Genomic DNA, 15,993 nt, shown 5'->3' with positions numbered 1-15,993 from the left:
GTACAATATAAATAAAATAATAACTATTATTATTATTATTACTACAGGTCCTCGCTGATGACAGAGCATCAAGGCATCTTGTTCCGAGATGGTCAGACTTAGATGTCTTGGAGGCGGTCAACAAAGCTCTCGCTCTCGCTCCATTGGTGGAGTTCACCAATCCCTTGTCAGGGGAAGAGTATGTCACCATCTCATCTGTGAAGCCTGTCCTACACATCCTCCATTCACGAGTGCTGGCTGAGGAAGATGATGATGTGGCGTTGACCAAAGCCATCAAGTCTGACATCCTTTCCTAGCTTGATGACAAGTTCTCAGATCCCCCCACTATAGAGCTTTTGGACACAGCCAGTTTTGTTGACCCCAGATTCAAAGCGGCATACATTTCTGCAGACCGTGTCACCGCCACTCAGGAGAAAGTGAAAACAGATATGAAGTCAGCAGGTGCAGACCACACAGCAAGAGCACAGAGCCTCAGCTTTCTACATCTACCTTCTATCTTATACAAGTACTTTCCGGCCTGTTGATCTGAGCAAAGGAACACCCGCAGCTTTCAAGGCCTGCAACACCAAGCACTCCCACACTGAGGTCTGCATCTTCCTCTCCACACCCAACAGACAGAGGACCCAGCATGCCAACCCCCCAACACACCCCAGAGTTCTGGCCTTGTCATCAGGAGCTGCCACTGAAACTTCCCAAACCAGAAAAAAGAAAAGGCAAGGGTCAACGGGACTCACGGACTTGGAGAGGAGCACGTCTATGCTAGAAGAGCTTCAAGACCCCTCCTCCCCCACAACATACCACCACTTTGAGTAGGACAGTGAGAGCCTGAATAAATCTTTGTTGTTTCATACTGTAATGACTTTAATTATTTGTTAATATGATGACATTTATTTAAGAAGTTCTTATTTTGTTAAATTATATTATACACTATACACTGTGCTGAAAATGCTAATTTCTTTGTTATCTTACCTCCGTGTAACTGCAAGTCGTTGTTTTGGTTGGATAGGTTCGCAGTAATTGGTTGTTTGTGTGCTCAGATCAGGCCCAATCAAAGTCAGAAGATGATCCATCTTTTCAGCAGACATCCTGTAGAATTTCAGATGGCGATCTCTGTCCAGGGACAATTCCGCCACAAGATGGTGAAACACACCAAATTCTTGCCTTTTTTTGTTAATGGGGTGGACCCACATTCTCTCCTCCTGTCTACTCGCACTGGGAAACAGGAAGATAAAATAGATTTAATAAATGTGAAGAGTAGATAAACAAATATGTGTATTTCAATGGTATACTACTGTCTACTACCATACACACTCTTCTGTGTGTGTGGGTGTCTCTCTCAGAGAGAGAGAGAGACAAAGGATAAATAAAATCATTCATCATTTTTCTGACTGATTTATTGCCCGATGCCATGTATCTCGCTTTCTTTCCCCCGCCCTCCGCCCGTTGTCTTCGTTGTCACTTTGTAACCGCTCCACAGAGCGCACATGGCTAATTAATATGCACGTACTGACCATATGTGTCTAGACATTCCGGGGGCGGAATATGAGGTGTGTTCAAGTGCGCACCATTCTTGGGTCCAGTGTGATTTATCAAAGAGAAATTGAGGAGAGTTGTGCGTAGCACAGTTTGATAGATCTGAAAAAGGTGTAAATGTTTTGGGTGTACGCCATTTTCATCTTTCCGCCGTAAGCCAAAATTTAGGAGCAGTTTTACACTGCTTACTTACAGTTTTGATAAATGAGGCCCCAGGCCCTAAGCCCAGAGCAGACGCTCACAGCTGCAGCTCCGCAGCTCTTCCGCCGCGCTGTCCGTGGTGCTGAAGGTGACAGGTTAACTTGACAAACTGCAACATAGTTCTGTTTGTTTATTGTGTCAGTTTTATGTGTGACTTGATAGTTTAGGTGTTGAGATTAAGAACATCACTCCCTCATCAAACCGGTGATAGGCATGCTGAAAAGAAAAAAAGAGAGAGCGACGCGCCTGGGTATCGCAGCTGCAAAACAAAACAAAAAAAAGGAAGCTGACGTGTCGGAATAGCGGTACCAAAAAGTGTTGGAATACCGGCATGTCTAGATAGAGGGATGTCTAAACAGAGACATGTCGGAATAGCAGGATGTCTGAATAGCGGGCGGACCTCTAAGCAGCCACCGTTGCTCAGAGCTCAGCCACTGTTACTCCGAGCCCCGTAGCAGCCACCGTTACTCAGAGCCCCGTAGCAGCCCCAGCCCCCATTGCTCAGCCACAAATGCATGTGCGTAGACGCCAGCAGCTTAAGATCAAGTGTGTACACTGTGGCCTTAAACTCAACAGACGCAATTTGAGGGTGCGTATTAAGCGGAAACACAAACATCACCGCTGAACGCCATTTAAGCTGTCAGTGTATTGACCCCCAAAATGGTATTTATGCTGTTAATAAAAACATTCACTGGTCCAAGCAATCCAATTCATGTCATCAAAACAACATCTGGCACAAACCTACAAGTTAGGTGTGAAATGGACTTGTGCAAGGCCAATGCTGAGTTTGCTGAAAGAAGCAATTGTTTGGCATTTGAATGAGATCACCTGCGGTCGCTCACATATTGCCCACCTGGTAGTGACACCATTGCACTTGAGGAAAACATTTTAAACCAAATGGTGCAGGAAAAGTGGTTTGGTGAGGCCAAAAAAACAAACATGCCAGCAACTACAAACGGAAGCAAACAATAAGGGAGTGCCTCTGTCGTGTCTGGTTGATACTGGAGGACCACGCAGCAAAATCTTAATTTCTGTATATGAGCCGCACATTTCTTACTATAGTAGATTAGGACGTGTGATGGTGTCATATGACAGCAATAAAGTTGAATGGTGCTGCCCATGTGCAAAGCCCAGGCAGACATGCATGCATAAATGCATTGCCAAGTTAGCCTGGTTGGCACGACTTTCCAATGTTGATACTCAGCATTGGGTCTGGCCAAGACGTTAAGAGAATCCATTTCTCAAAGCGCATCCTTCAAACCTGGTTTACCCGCCCCCCTCAAATGCCTCAGTCTGCTATTGGTCGAAGCCAGAATAGGCGGTGTCGAAGCTTAAACCAATCACACCGCTCTTGTCCGCTGCTCCATGCTGCTGTTTACAATGAGGTTCCGGTCGCTGCTCTACTGCAACACGCCTCTACCCAGAGCCGTTGGAGAGGCTCGACGTTGATTGGCTCTGAAAATTCGGGAGACAGAAATCCAGTTAATAGCACGGTTGGCCAGACTAGAAGTCAGCAGCGCTTTTGCGAGGCGTGACGTCACTAGTGTGGGCGCGACCAGGCTATTGCCAAGTGGCATTTGTTTCAAATAACCCCAGACCTTTTTAAAAAATATCCCTCATATTGATGTCGTAGCCAATGAATCAAGTGAAAATGCTACCGAGGATGTGGAACAACTGGCACAGGAAGAAGCGCAGTCCCCACCTGAGGATCCAGTGTTGTCCAAAATGGTCAGGTACATCTTCCGGAAGAAAATTACTGCTGATCTGCCTCCCGATCTTCTAAAGTCAAAAAGTGACTTTCCACATCACTTGATTCCAAATGAGAACATCTGCACAGAGTGCACAGGCCACCCACAACTTGGAAAACCGCAACTCATCACCTCCAAAGCCAGAATTGCGACTGTGACGGAAATAATATAAGGTTTTATTTTCCTCTTCCTTGTTTTTAATAAACCATTGCATATTTGACAGTTGTGGTTTACATAACCCTGTGTGATGTTAAAAGCAGCACAAATAGGTGTATATTACAGTTTTTGTGAAAAATGTTTTACAAATTTGCTGAAACAGCCTGAAACATTTATAGTAATGAATTTTAATATGAAATGTTTTCCATGGCATGCAGCAAACATGTATCATTCAAACTGATTGAAACAGCTGACGGATCAACAATTTGTATGCTTGTTTGTTTTGTTTTTCTTTCTAGGAATATCCACGTGTACTGCAAGCATTGCTCTACCTGTGGTATGGTCTACCGCTACCAGGAGTGGAGGGATGGAGTACATAACTTTGATGACCATACTATTCTGTCATTGCATGTTTGTGTATTCCTTCAAAACACTCTCCAGGTAGAAAACATTTGCACAAAGTAAAATTCTTTCAGAAGCTTAAACAAACTAATAAAAGACTAATTTGTTTTACATTTGAAATTACTTTTTAAAGACCCACCACCAGTCCATTGGAAGCGCAGTAGATGTGCTGGAGAAGACTTGTGGAAAATCCTTCCCATCCAAACAGAGGATTTTGAATGCATACCTCCATTATGAAGCCATGACAGATCACACATAGCCTATACCTATTCATGTGTGACATGTGGTTACCATCTTGTCACAGTTGTCATGGATCTTCATAAGAAAGGGGTTTTCAGTATGCCTGGTAAGCAAACACTTTACAACATCATCTTTATTTTCATTTCATACATTTTAGTAAAGGCTGTCTCCCTCGGGCGCATGACGTCTGTCCGACTACCCATTTCTCCGACCACCCATTTCTCCGACTCCGACCATACATTTCTTTATTTTTGCGTCATCAGTCCGACCTCCCACTTCTCCGACTTAAGTAGCCCTAACCCTTAACCTTACCCTAAACCTAACCTCAACACTGTAGAATGGGTAGTCGGAGAAATGAGCCGTCGGACTTGTGGGCAGTCGGACTGACGTATGCTCCCCGTCTCCCTCGCGTGCGGTCGCACCACATGTAGGCCTACACGCACATGTACGCACAGACACACTCACGCAGAGACATACACACGCGCGCGTACGTACATACAGACATACCATCTGCTTTTTTCAGTAGTTCATTATCTTTTATTTTACAGGAGTTTGGGCAAGAACACTCAAAATTATCGTGCAGTTCCTCCTTTAATGCGTCACCCATGCAACAGATCTCCACTCCCGTGAACGCAAGTCCTGCAAAGTACACAACCCCTGAAAAGGTTGTGAAGTTATCCTATCCAGAATATGTATTGCACACCGACACAGAACTTGAGCAAGTCCGACAACAGTACTTTGAGTTGTCGAAGAGAGGCGAACAGCGCAACTGCCAGATGTCAAAGGACCTCACTGGCTCATTCGAAACACCATGACCAGTATGATCGCAATCCTGAGGGCAAAGGGGGATGGAGAATCACACAGATACCCATCAAAGCCAGAAATTACAGCAATGGCAAAGAGAATAGTACTGTACTACCCAATGCTGCAGGACCAAGGCTTTCCAACATGGGTAAGTGAAATGCATCCAATTGATGAGTGTTTCATGTTGGACATTTTTAGTAGCGATTTAAAAAACGTATTGAATGTCTTTCGCAGGTCACTGTGTACACACAGCTATACAAAAGATTGCAAAATGTGAGATCCCCCCAAAAAAGAGCTCCAGATGGGAGACATTCAAAGAGGTGAGGCTGTAACTAATGATTATTTTCATCAAAGATTCATCTGTTAATCATTTTCAAGATTAACTGATCTGTTGTCTGGTCAATATAAAGTCCAAGGTGATGTCCTCAAAAATCTTGTTTGGTCCACAACCTAAAGAGATTACTTTCACTGTCATAGAGGATTAAAGAAGCTACAAAATATTCACAGAAGAAGCTGAAATCATATTTGAACATTCAAAAAAAAAAAAAAAAATACTCAAAATGATCAATCATGTCAGTGTCCTCGGTGACCTGTCTCTAGTGTCTCCTCACTTCCCCCTTTTAATTAGTGCTCTTACAGATGGAATGGAATAATACTTCAAAAAAGGTACAGCACCCAAACATCATGCTAAACAGGACCATGCACAGCAAACTGACATATCTCAGCAGAAATATTCATTGTCTGTCAACACTCAACCAAAACCAACAAGACCAATGGAAGTGGAAGAAATAGCTCAACAGGCAAGCTACAACTGACTCCCATCAAGCAGACACAAATCCTGATGGCCAGCAGGCAACACAGGCACAAGGTAACCCTCAGGTAACTGGTGATCTCTACAATCTGTTACACAGACAAACTGAGATAACAGCACTCCTTGCACAGATGCAGAGCTCTCAATCTCTACCACACAGAGAAATCCCTGTCTTTGATGGAAACCCCACTGCATTTTAGATCATTCATTAGAGCTTTTGAGCAGTGCATAGAGGCGAAAACAGGTAACAGTGGGAACCACTTGTACTACCTTGGGCAATTCACCAGGGGGAAGTCTAAAGATTGTGCGTAGCTGTCAACACATGTCACCAGAAAGAGGTTATGCTGTGGCCAAGGATATTCTACAAGAACATTTTGGACATGAGTTAAAAAATCACAGCTGCCTATGTGGACAAAATTATTGGATGGCCTTCTGTGCAGGCAGAAGATGTCAAAGGGCTGCAGGCTTATGCGTTGTATTTACGAGAATGTTGTAATGCTACGGAGGAGTTGCAATATTTGGATGAACTCAATATGCCTGCCAACATGAAAGCAATGATTCTGAAACTTCCATACAAGCTCAGAGAGAAATGGAGAGTACTTGCATCATGTGAAATCTCTGAAATACAAAACCGCAGATCTGGATATTTAGAAGTTTAATTGGTGCTGATTAAACTTGTAAATGAATGCTGCTCTGGATCCAAACAGAACCATTTTATTATATTAGACTTTTTCCATCTTTGCTGAGCATAAGGTTTGATCTAAATTAAATAAAAGCCTGTCCCATAGACGCGTGTCCGCTCGGCACACACACACCCTCAAAAAAAAAAAACTATTGGCAGAAGTCCGGGCCGTGAGAACCGGCAGCCTACCTTTCGTATGGATAATCAGCTTGATAATCTAACAGATTTGATCTGTCCCGGAAAATCCGTTGTTGTGATAGACACGTGTTTTCATAACGCAACTCTGTCCGGAGCTTCGCAACTTTTATTTCCGTATCCTTGGGAACAGTAACCCCCGGTACAAGGATTTCAAAATAAGGGCACACTGAATATCATAAAACATAACGCTCTTCTAAAAATAATTCAGACTCGTCGGAAATCAGTGTGAACAACATACATATTACATAACTATAGCTGCCAGATCGAATTTACGCACGCTTTGGATTGTGCGCCATGTAAATTAGAGTTGAATTCTGTGGAGGCAGACCATTAATTTGGCGAAATAAAATGCAAAAAAAATCGCCCAGACAATCGCCAAAAATTAAATCAACCGTGACGGATTCAGCCGGTGGTCGATTGGCGATACATTCGTCCTATCGCCCAAGCCTAAACCAGAGCATTTTAGAACTTTGTGAAAACATTTTTTTTTGTTTTATTTTGTTTAAATAGAGGTTCCTGACAAAGTCAAAAAACCTTGATTCTATAAACAAATTTATGTGGTACTTCTATGCATTGAAAACCTAACATGTCTGTGTTCGGGTCGGTATGGGCGGAAAATGGCACTTTTAGCACATGGCACTATATGACCAGTTAAATATAAAACACAATTTTATACCATATATATATAAGTAGGGGGTCCCCGCTCCATCTCTTCATCAGTTTGGGGGTCCTTGGCCTGGAAAACGTTGAAGACCCCTGCCCCATACTGTAGGTCAAAGCTACGATATAAAAAAAAAAGTTTTGGAATCAACTGAAGCTCATCAGTGCTGGAATAACATTTAAATGTTATGTAGTGCCAGGATAATACATGTAATATTGTCAGTTAATCAATGTTTTCTCATGACAGCAGAGGAAACTTAACAAAAAAACAAAACAAAAAAGATTTGATGTCGATACAGTGCACAGAAACATATCTGTCTGAAAGATGATAAATGAAAAAATCATGAAATCTCATCTTTAAAAAAAAACAAATAATTGTGTTTATTCAATTGTAAAGTCCAATGTTTATCTTTATTATCATTTATTAACATCTGTAATTGAACATATACATCTCAGTAAAAAAAAAAAGAGATTAAAATACATCTGAATTAAAACAAACTGCAGTTAAAATCGATCTTAAGTGCATAAAAGCCCCCCAAAATACTTCTTAAGTGCATAGATGAATTGATGAAAAACAAAAAGTTGCATCCTCAACATTTTGAGATTCACCACATGGCCAAAATTATGTGTACACTTGAACCTATACAGTGGCAAGAAAAAGTATTTCCTTTCCCTGGTTTTCTGCATTAATTGCTTTCCAAAAAAACAACATACAACAACAACAAAAACATCATAGCAGGCCTTAAATCTGCCAAAGAGCCCTTTGACACTCGACAACACTACTGGGAAATTGTTTTGTGGACTGATGAAACCAAGATCTGCTTAATTTTAGTTGCACCGTTAATCAGTATTAGATTCAAAAATGCTTTGTTCATCTGAACAATTATAATAAAGATCAAAATAATGACCCCTGCATATCCAGGTTATAGAAAATGTACCCTGTCAATAATAAAACATGTGGAAATAGTTAATATTTATCAAAATAAAAAGGACAAATTATCCATTATTAAAAACAAGTGGGATAACTGTCTGAATATCATAGAGCCTACACTGCTTCTGTAACGGAGGGTCCGGTTGCACTCACTCACCCATAAAGGACATGCAAACCCGACTGCCAAGCGGTCATTGACCTCTTGGCTCAACGGTTTGCATCATTGCTTCATTGAGTATAGCACCATTTACTGTTAAAGACAGTGAATTACATCTCAGTGATGATGTGAGACTCACACAAAATACAACTCCCAAAGTTACGTAAACCACCAATTTCCATCATGTATTTCTGTATTACTGTACTGTACAGATGACTTGAACTTAATTATATGTCTCTAGACACTAATGTATTTTGAATGGTTCATGAAACAGCTTCATCAGTTTGACAACACATGAGCTGCAAAAACAACAGCAGTGTTTCTGGGGACACAATAAAGTGAGGGACCAGGCTGGAGCGCTTAAGTTCAATGTCATAACGTCAGTACCACATGATTCACATGTTATTGATCATATGAACTCTAGTTAGCATTAGTCTTTAGCCTGGTCCCTTCTCAAAAGAGAAAAAGAATTAAAGACGGTGTCAGACAAACACTGTTTCTACATCAGGTTCAGGTGTTTTGACAGGTAGGGATCCACCTCACAAAGAGCTGTGATCAGAATTGAAGAAGCGTCTTTTCCTTTTTTTCGCACAGTGTCGATCACCTCTTCTGCTTTCTTATTCTTGTTTGATATTGCATTAAAAGAGATAATTTCAGCATCACTTATCACCTCACAGTCCAAAAGTCTGTTCAGCAGGAGACCAAGATTTGCATCAGACATCCTATAGATGAACTCAGTCCGAACAGACAGCAGCCTCTTTTCTGCTGAGACACTTGGAGTCGGAGCTGAGACACTTGGAGTCAGTGCTGAGACACATGGAGTCAGTGCTGAGACACTTGAGACACATGGAGTCAGTGCTGAGACACTTGGAGTCGGAGCTGAGACACTTGGACTCGGTGCTGAAACACTTGGAGTCAGACCAGGACCAGGAACAGGACCAGGACCTGGAAGATGAACTAGAATCATACTTGTGTTCAATAAGCATCATCTGTGCTGTAAACAAATTTAATAACAAGTGAACAATGTTGCTGATTTGAGAAATGAGACATGTATACACAGTAGGGATGGAATGGTCCATGAAAAAAAATCTTGTCCGGTTTGTTTGTCTTGGTTCAGGGATACGTAAAAACTCTTTATACTAGTAATCCAGAAGACACAGGAGATCACTCCAGGTCGAACACCACTGTAAAATTCATCCAACACCACTTATTTTTGGACGGTTTGTTTTCAATGATCAGGTAATAATATGCCTGAAATCTTTATAGTGTTTTTCAACAGCCAGTGTTAAGTGCATCATCTTGGGGCATCAGGGAACACAAAAGAACATGGCACGTAACAGCCAGAATTTAGATTAATGGATGCCCCCTCAGCCCCACAATGTTTGAATTATTGGTTGAACCACTTACACAATCAATTAGAGATGATACAGATATACAGGTAACAGGTATAAGGACTGGTGACACACAACAAATAAATGGATGTAAGACTACGTCCCTATTATCACCTGCCCTGGCTCAACAGGAGATAGTAACTAATAATTAAGACATCTAGAGGACAGTTTCTGAAATGAAAGACTCTGAAATTTAAATGTTACTTCATGTACCTTGCCTATGATGAACCTGTCTGTCATACTTTGTTTCATTTGTTGTGTTCAAGCCAAAAAGTCAAATTATATATATACATAAAGCATTTCACAGTCAGGTTGATGAAGAGGAGACAGAGTTTCAGTACTCACAGTTTTTGTCTCCCGAAGCTTTAATCTCCTCGTCCTCACCAATCCTGTAGGAATCAAGACAACAGCAGCAACAGAGTCAGAGGACAATAATCAGGTCTTGTTTGAGTTTGTTTCATTAAACCAAACTGATCCAGGATCAGACTCACACAAACAAGTTTTAACTGATCTGGTATCTGGTATCATACTTTACATTTTTTCAGACAAGACGATTGTCTCATAAACTATTCCATTTTTTTTAACTGAACGACTATTTGAAAATCATTGCCCAACCCACTTTATTAATGGCAGCTGTTACCTCCTTCCAGGCTTTTGATTTACCTGTCCCAGTCACACCACTACTAACAGAAGGAAATAAAATATTTTTTACTTAACCCAAAATTACGTTGCTCTCTGCCTCAGAAAAGTGTTTCTTTCTCTCCCTCTCTTTTAACCGGATGAACCCACCTGATTATATGGTGGTCATTGGCAATTCATGGACACAAATGTGAGTCAAATATGAGTTTCTGGTTATGTAGATAAATCCTTGCATGTGCAAATCTACACAAAGTGACTAACTTTTCATGAATGAGACGCATTGATGTTTTCAGTCACAGGAAGCTAGCTAAGAATAGCATGTCTACTGTACCCATCACTAATAAAAACAGATGTATAACATGAGTGTGCATGCCAAAATGATCTACATTGCGGATGACAACACTGATGAAAACAACATTGACTGATCCATCCCTCTACTGACCTCAGAGTCTCCAGACTACAGTCCGAACTCTTCACAAGACCCTTAAGATCTTTCACTCCTGAATACTGCAGATCGTTTTCCCTCAGGTCCAGTTCTCTCAGGTGGGAAGGGTTGGATTTCAGAGCTGAGACCAGGAAGCTGATCTCTGACAACCTGCAGTCCATCAAGCTGAATAAAGAATATAAGAAATTAGTTTAGGGCAAAGTTCCTTGTTGACAGCGTTCAGGGTTTCATTGTCTGTTCAGTGCTGAAGAAGATTCAGAGAGAACAAGTTTAGAAAATGGAAGTTCAGTTTTGCGTCTAATATTTTCCATGTGGTATATTTCTCTGTCTCTGTGTGCATCTGTGAGTCAATGCACTGCGACACGGAAATTGAAGTTTTTGTGTGTCTGTGAGTTCCTGCATTGGGATAAGGAAACACCTCGTCCAAAGAAAATATCCACTGGAGACACTGAAGCTCAGAGACAGAAAAACCTGCTGACTGAAATCCCAGATTTAAGCTGCTCAAACTTCTTCAAAGTGCTGAAACCAGCACATACACAGTGCTGGTGGTCACTGACAATTCATGGACATGAATGTATGCTGAAAAGTGGGAGCACTGACAATTTACAATGGGTTGGCTTTCATGATCATACACATGACTACGATCAAATATGAGTTTCTGGTTATATAGACAGAATACATATTGTTATTATGACGTGTTAGCTTTGAATGTATCTTTACAAACATCACAGGGCCTCAGGCCACCAGCTGTTGTTCAAAGAACAGTTATTGTCTGACACATTGCATGTGTTTTTGCAGTTGAGGTGAAATGTGAAGAGAAACAGTTACTGGACTAAAATCAGAGAAGAAGAAAACAGTGTCAACACAACTTTCACATTACATACATCTGAGCACAGAAATAAAACATGGAGTCTGACCTCAGAGTCTCCAGTCTACAGTCTGGACTCTCCAGAAAACCACTCAGATCCTTCACTCCTGAATCCCGCAGGTTGTTGTAGCTCAGGTCCAGGTGTCTTAGGTGGGAGGGGTTGGACTTCAGAGTTGGGACCAGAGAAGAACAGCTGATCTTTGACAACTTGCAGCCCCTTAATCTGAGTAACAGAAACACATGTTCAATGAAGCAGCTGATAAAGTTCAGAGACAGAAAAACCTGCTGCCAGACTTCATGTTATCTTGCTCAAACGTCTCCAAAGTGCTGAAACCAGCACATACACAGATTGTTACTATGGCATGTTGGCTTTGAATATTTCACTACAAACATCACAGAGCCTCAGAAAGAGGTGGAAACAGCAGCTATTGATTATAGATCAGTTATTGTCTGACACATTAAATGTGTTTCTGCAGAGGTGAAATCTGAAAAGAAAACTAAAACCACATAAGAAGAAAACAGACGTCACCATGATGACCCTCAGTGTGGATCAGTATGATATCAGCCTCATGTCTTTGACTCAGTGTCAACACAACTTTCACATCACATTCATCTGAACACAGAAAAGAAACAGAGTCTGACCTCAGAGTCTCCAGTCTACAGTTTGGATTCTCCAGAAAACCACTCAGATCCTTCACTCCTGAATCCTCCAGCTTGTTTTCACTCAGGTCCAGGTGTCTCAGGCGGGAGGGGTTGGACTTCAGAGCTGGGACCAGAAAGCTGATCTCTGACAAACTACAGTGCTCCAATCTTAATAAAGAAAAAAATAAGATACTTTCATTGATCAGATACATTGATAACACTGACCGTATCCACAGCCACTGACCCTATGAGTGACCTCTGACCCTACACCTTCGAAGTGACAGTGTCATAATCAGTCACTGCTTCAGTCTCACAAATATTCAAACCAATGACGAACTGAACCTTCACACATTTGAGCTGAGTATAAACAAAACTTACAACAGGTCCAATCAGTGAACTGACCTCAGAGTCTCCAGTTTACAGTTTGGACTCTTCAGTCCAGCACAGAGAATCTTCACTACAGAATCCTCCAAGTAGTTTTTACTCATGTCCAGTTCTGTCAGGTGGGAGGGGTTGGACTTCAGAGCTGAGGCCACGATTTCACAGTGTTTGTCTGTGAGTCCACAGCCAACAAGTCTGTGAAGAGAGAAAATCTGTCAGAATCAAATCAAATCTGATGGCAGGTTGTGATGATGTGTTGAACATCTGAGGTTCAGCTCATCTTCTCTAAATTAGATATGAAACTGTCAGACTTGCACAGATTTAATCTGAATCTGTGTTTTAGATTAAGTACGTGAACAACGTCACGTTTCTGCTTCATTGTGATTTGATCCAGAGTGAGGATGAAGACATGTTGTTCAGAAGAAGTTTTGAACTGTCAACTGTTTTTAGACTGATTCCAGAGCAGTAATACTGATCGGTGGTGCTGCTTTAATTAGATTAATCAGGTCTGAATACAATCAAAAAGTCAAAAGAAAAAAAGAGTGTTTTTGTTGATTAAACAGCAACAATCACAACCACCTGAAGAATCTATTTGTTGGAGCTCACAGCTTTTATTACACATTCTGAAATGACATAAACCAAACTAAGAATATTGAAAAATAAATAAAAATTGTGTTTAACTGAATTTGACTACTGATTTGATCCGCTGATCAATAATTACAATGATCATATCTGTACTCACCGAGCCTTTCTGCAGTTCCTCACAGCTGGGATCAGTCTCCCTCGTCCCTGATCTGATGTGTTGTACATCTTCGGGTAGAACTCATCCAGAACCTGCTCTGACATCTGCAGTATGTAGGCTAGAGCTGAGCACTGGATCTCAGAGAGTTCCTTCTCTGATCTGTTCTCTGACTTTAGGAACTGTTCTATCTCTTGGTGAACTGACTGGTCGTTCATCTCTGTCAGACAGTGGAAGATGTTGATGCATCTGTCAGGGGACACAGTATAATGCACCATCTTCTTCAGGTTGTTGATCACTCTCTGGATGGTTTTTGAACTGTTGTCTGTCTGACCCAGCAGACCTCCTAACAACCTCTGGTTGGACTTCAGAGAGAGGCCATGAAGGAAGCGAACGAACAGGTCCAGGTGACCATTTTTACTATTGAAGGATTCATCCATGGCTCTGTCCAGGAAGTCATCCAGGGTAAGATTAGCATCTTGGTCTTTCAGGAAGTTCTCCAGGACCTCTGTGTTCCTGTCGGTGAAACAGTGGAACATGTACACTGCAGCCAGAAACTCCTGAACACTCAGATGAACAAAGCAGTAGACTGTTGTCTGAAAGATCACACTCTCTCTTTTGAAGATCTCAGTGCAGAGTCCTGAGTTCACCAAAGCCTCTGTGACATCTAGACCACACTGCTCCAGGTCTTCTTGGTAGAACATGATGTTTCCTTCCTGCAGCTGTTCAAACGCCAGCCTCCCCAGCTTCAGAAGAACTTCCCTGTCGGCCTCCATCAGCTCCTGTGGACTCGTCTCATGTCCCTCACCGTACTTGTTCTTCTTCCTTTTTGTCTGGACCAGCAGGAAGTGTGAGAACAGGTCAGTCATGGTCTTGGGCAGCTCTCTTCTTTGGTTTGTGGTCAACATGTGCTCCAGAACTGTAGCACTGATCCAGCAGAAGACTGGGACTTGACACATGATGTGGAGGGTCCTGGGCCTCTTGATGTGTGATATCATTCTTCTGGACAGATCTTCATCACTGGACCTCCTCCTGAAGTACTCCTCTATCTGGGCGTTAGTGAAGCCTCTGACCTCTGTTACCCTGTCGACACATGTAGGAGGGATCTGATTGACTGCTGCAGGTCTGGAGGTGATCCAGACCAGAGCTGAGGGAAGCAGATTCCCCTGGATGAGGTTTGTCAGCAGCACATTGACTGATGACGTCTGTGTGACATCAGACACAACCTCCCTGTTGTTGAAGTCCAGTGACAGTCGGCTTTCATCCAGGCCATCAAAAATGAAGAGAAGTTTACAGACAGCCAGCTGCTCTGCTGTGACCTTCTGTAATGCTGGATGGAAAACATGGAGCAGCCTGAGAAGACTGAACTGCTGATCTCTGATCAGGTTCAGTTCCCTGAATGAAAGCAGAACCAGCAGACTGACATCTTGGTTCTCCAAGCCCTCGGCCCAGTCCAGAGTGAACTTCTGCACTGAGAAGGTTTTTCCGATGCCAGCGACGCCGTTGGTCAGAACCACTCTGATGGGTCTTTGTTGGACAGGTGAGACTGTAGAGACTTTGCCTTTCTGTTGGACAGGTAGGTCTTTAAAGATGTTGTTGCACTTGATTGGAGTGTCATTGAGGATCTCCTTCTTAGACGTTGTCTCCAGCTGTCTCACCTCATGTTGGGTATTAATGTCTTCACTCTGTCCCTCTGTGATGTAGAGCTCAGTGTAGATCCTGTTGAGGAGGGTTCTACTTCCTGTTTCATTTCCTGTTGCCTCAGTTCCTTCAGTCACTTGTTCACATCTGCTCCTCAGACGGATCTTATATTGATCTAAAACCTCCTGTAGACCACGATCTGCTGTGAGAAAAGAGTCAGACTGAAGACAGAGAGACTGACAATCTGATCTGACGATTTTCATCAGCCGAAAAAAAAAAAAAAAAAAAAAACTAATCTGCTCCCTCATCAATTGTATTATGTGTGTTGTGTCATTTTCAGAAAATTAAAAACAATGACGGTCATAATCCTACTTAATAATTTATTGAACAGAACTGATAACATCAGAGATATTTCAGTTTTCAAAAAAAAAAAAAAAAAGTCTGATCATGACATACCAAGTATAAAGTAAAACGACCGTGTCATGGTCCATGTCCATGCGTTGTCCAACTAGAGACCATTGCAATAAAATTTATGACATGTCATGAATTGTTCATAGATACAGATTGAAATGAACAAATACCTATTGGTTTTATGTATTTATTAATATGACTGCATTCTCAGTTATTGGATAAGCAACATACAAAGACTTGCCTATTGAGCCTGTCACAGCCTGCAGTCCACCACTGGTTCTGGGTCTTTTTCCACACTGGAGACAGGAGGGGT

The 15,993-nt window shown here is 41.9% G+C and overlaps 1 protein-coding gene across 1 annotated transcript; it reads right to left on the bottom strand.

Annotated features, from left to right (window-relative positions):
• Window positions 1–9,257: 9,257 nt before the first annotated feature.
• Window positions 9,258–14,225, bottom strand: LOC310984708 (ribonuclease inhibitor-like; the record flags this gene model as incomplete). The annotated part of the gene is made up of 7 exons (XM_083970022.1): window positions 13,632–14,225; window positions 12,911–13,084; window positions 12,509–12,676; window positions 11,916–12,089; window positions 10,996–11,163; window positions 10,260–10,303; window positions 9,258–9,517 (listed from the first exon to the last, which is right to left on the bottom strand). The coding sequence occupies exons 1-7, from the start codon at window positions 14,165–14,167 to the stop codon at window positions 9,258–9,260; spliced, it is 1,524 nt and encodes a 507-aa protein (XP_083826148.1). The 5' UTR covers window positions 14,168–14,225.
• Between the last annotated feature and the right edge of the window lie 1,768 nt (window positions 14,226–15,993).

This window comes from Trachurus trachurus (genome assembly GCF_905171665.1).
Source record: "Trachurus trachurus genome assembly, chromosome: 4".
Classification (NCBI taxonomy): domain Eukaryota; kingdom Metazoa; phylum Chordata; class Actinopteri; order Carangiformes; family Carangidae; genus Trachurus; species Trachurus trachurus.
The sequence above is the reverse complement of the archived record's forward strand: the minus strand, read 5'-3'. Positions and strand labels throughout refer to the sequence as shown.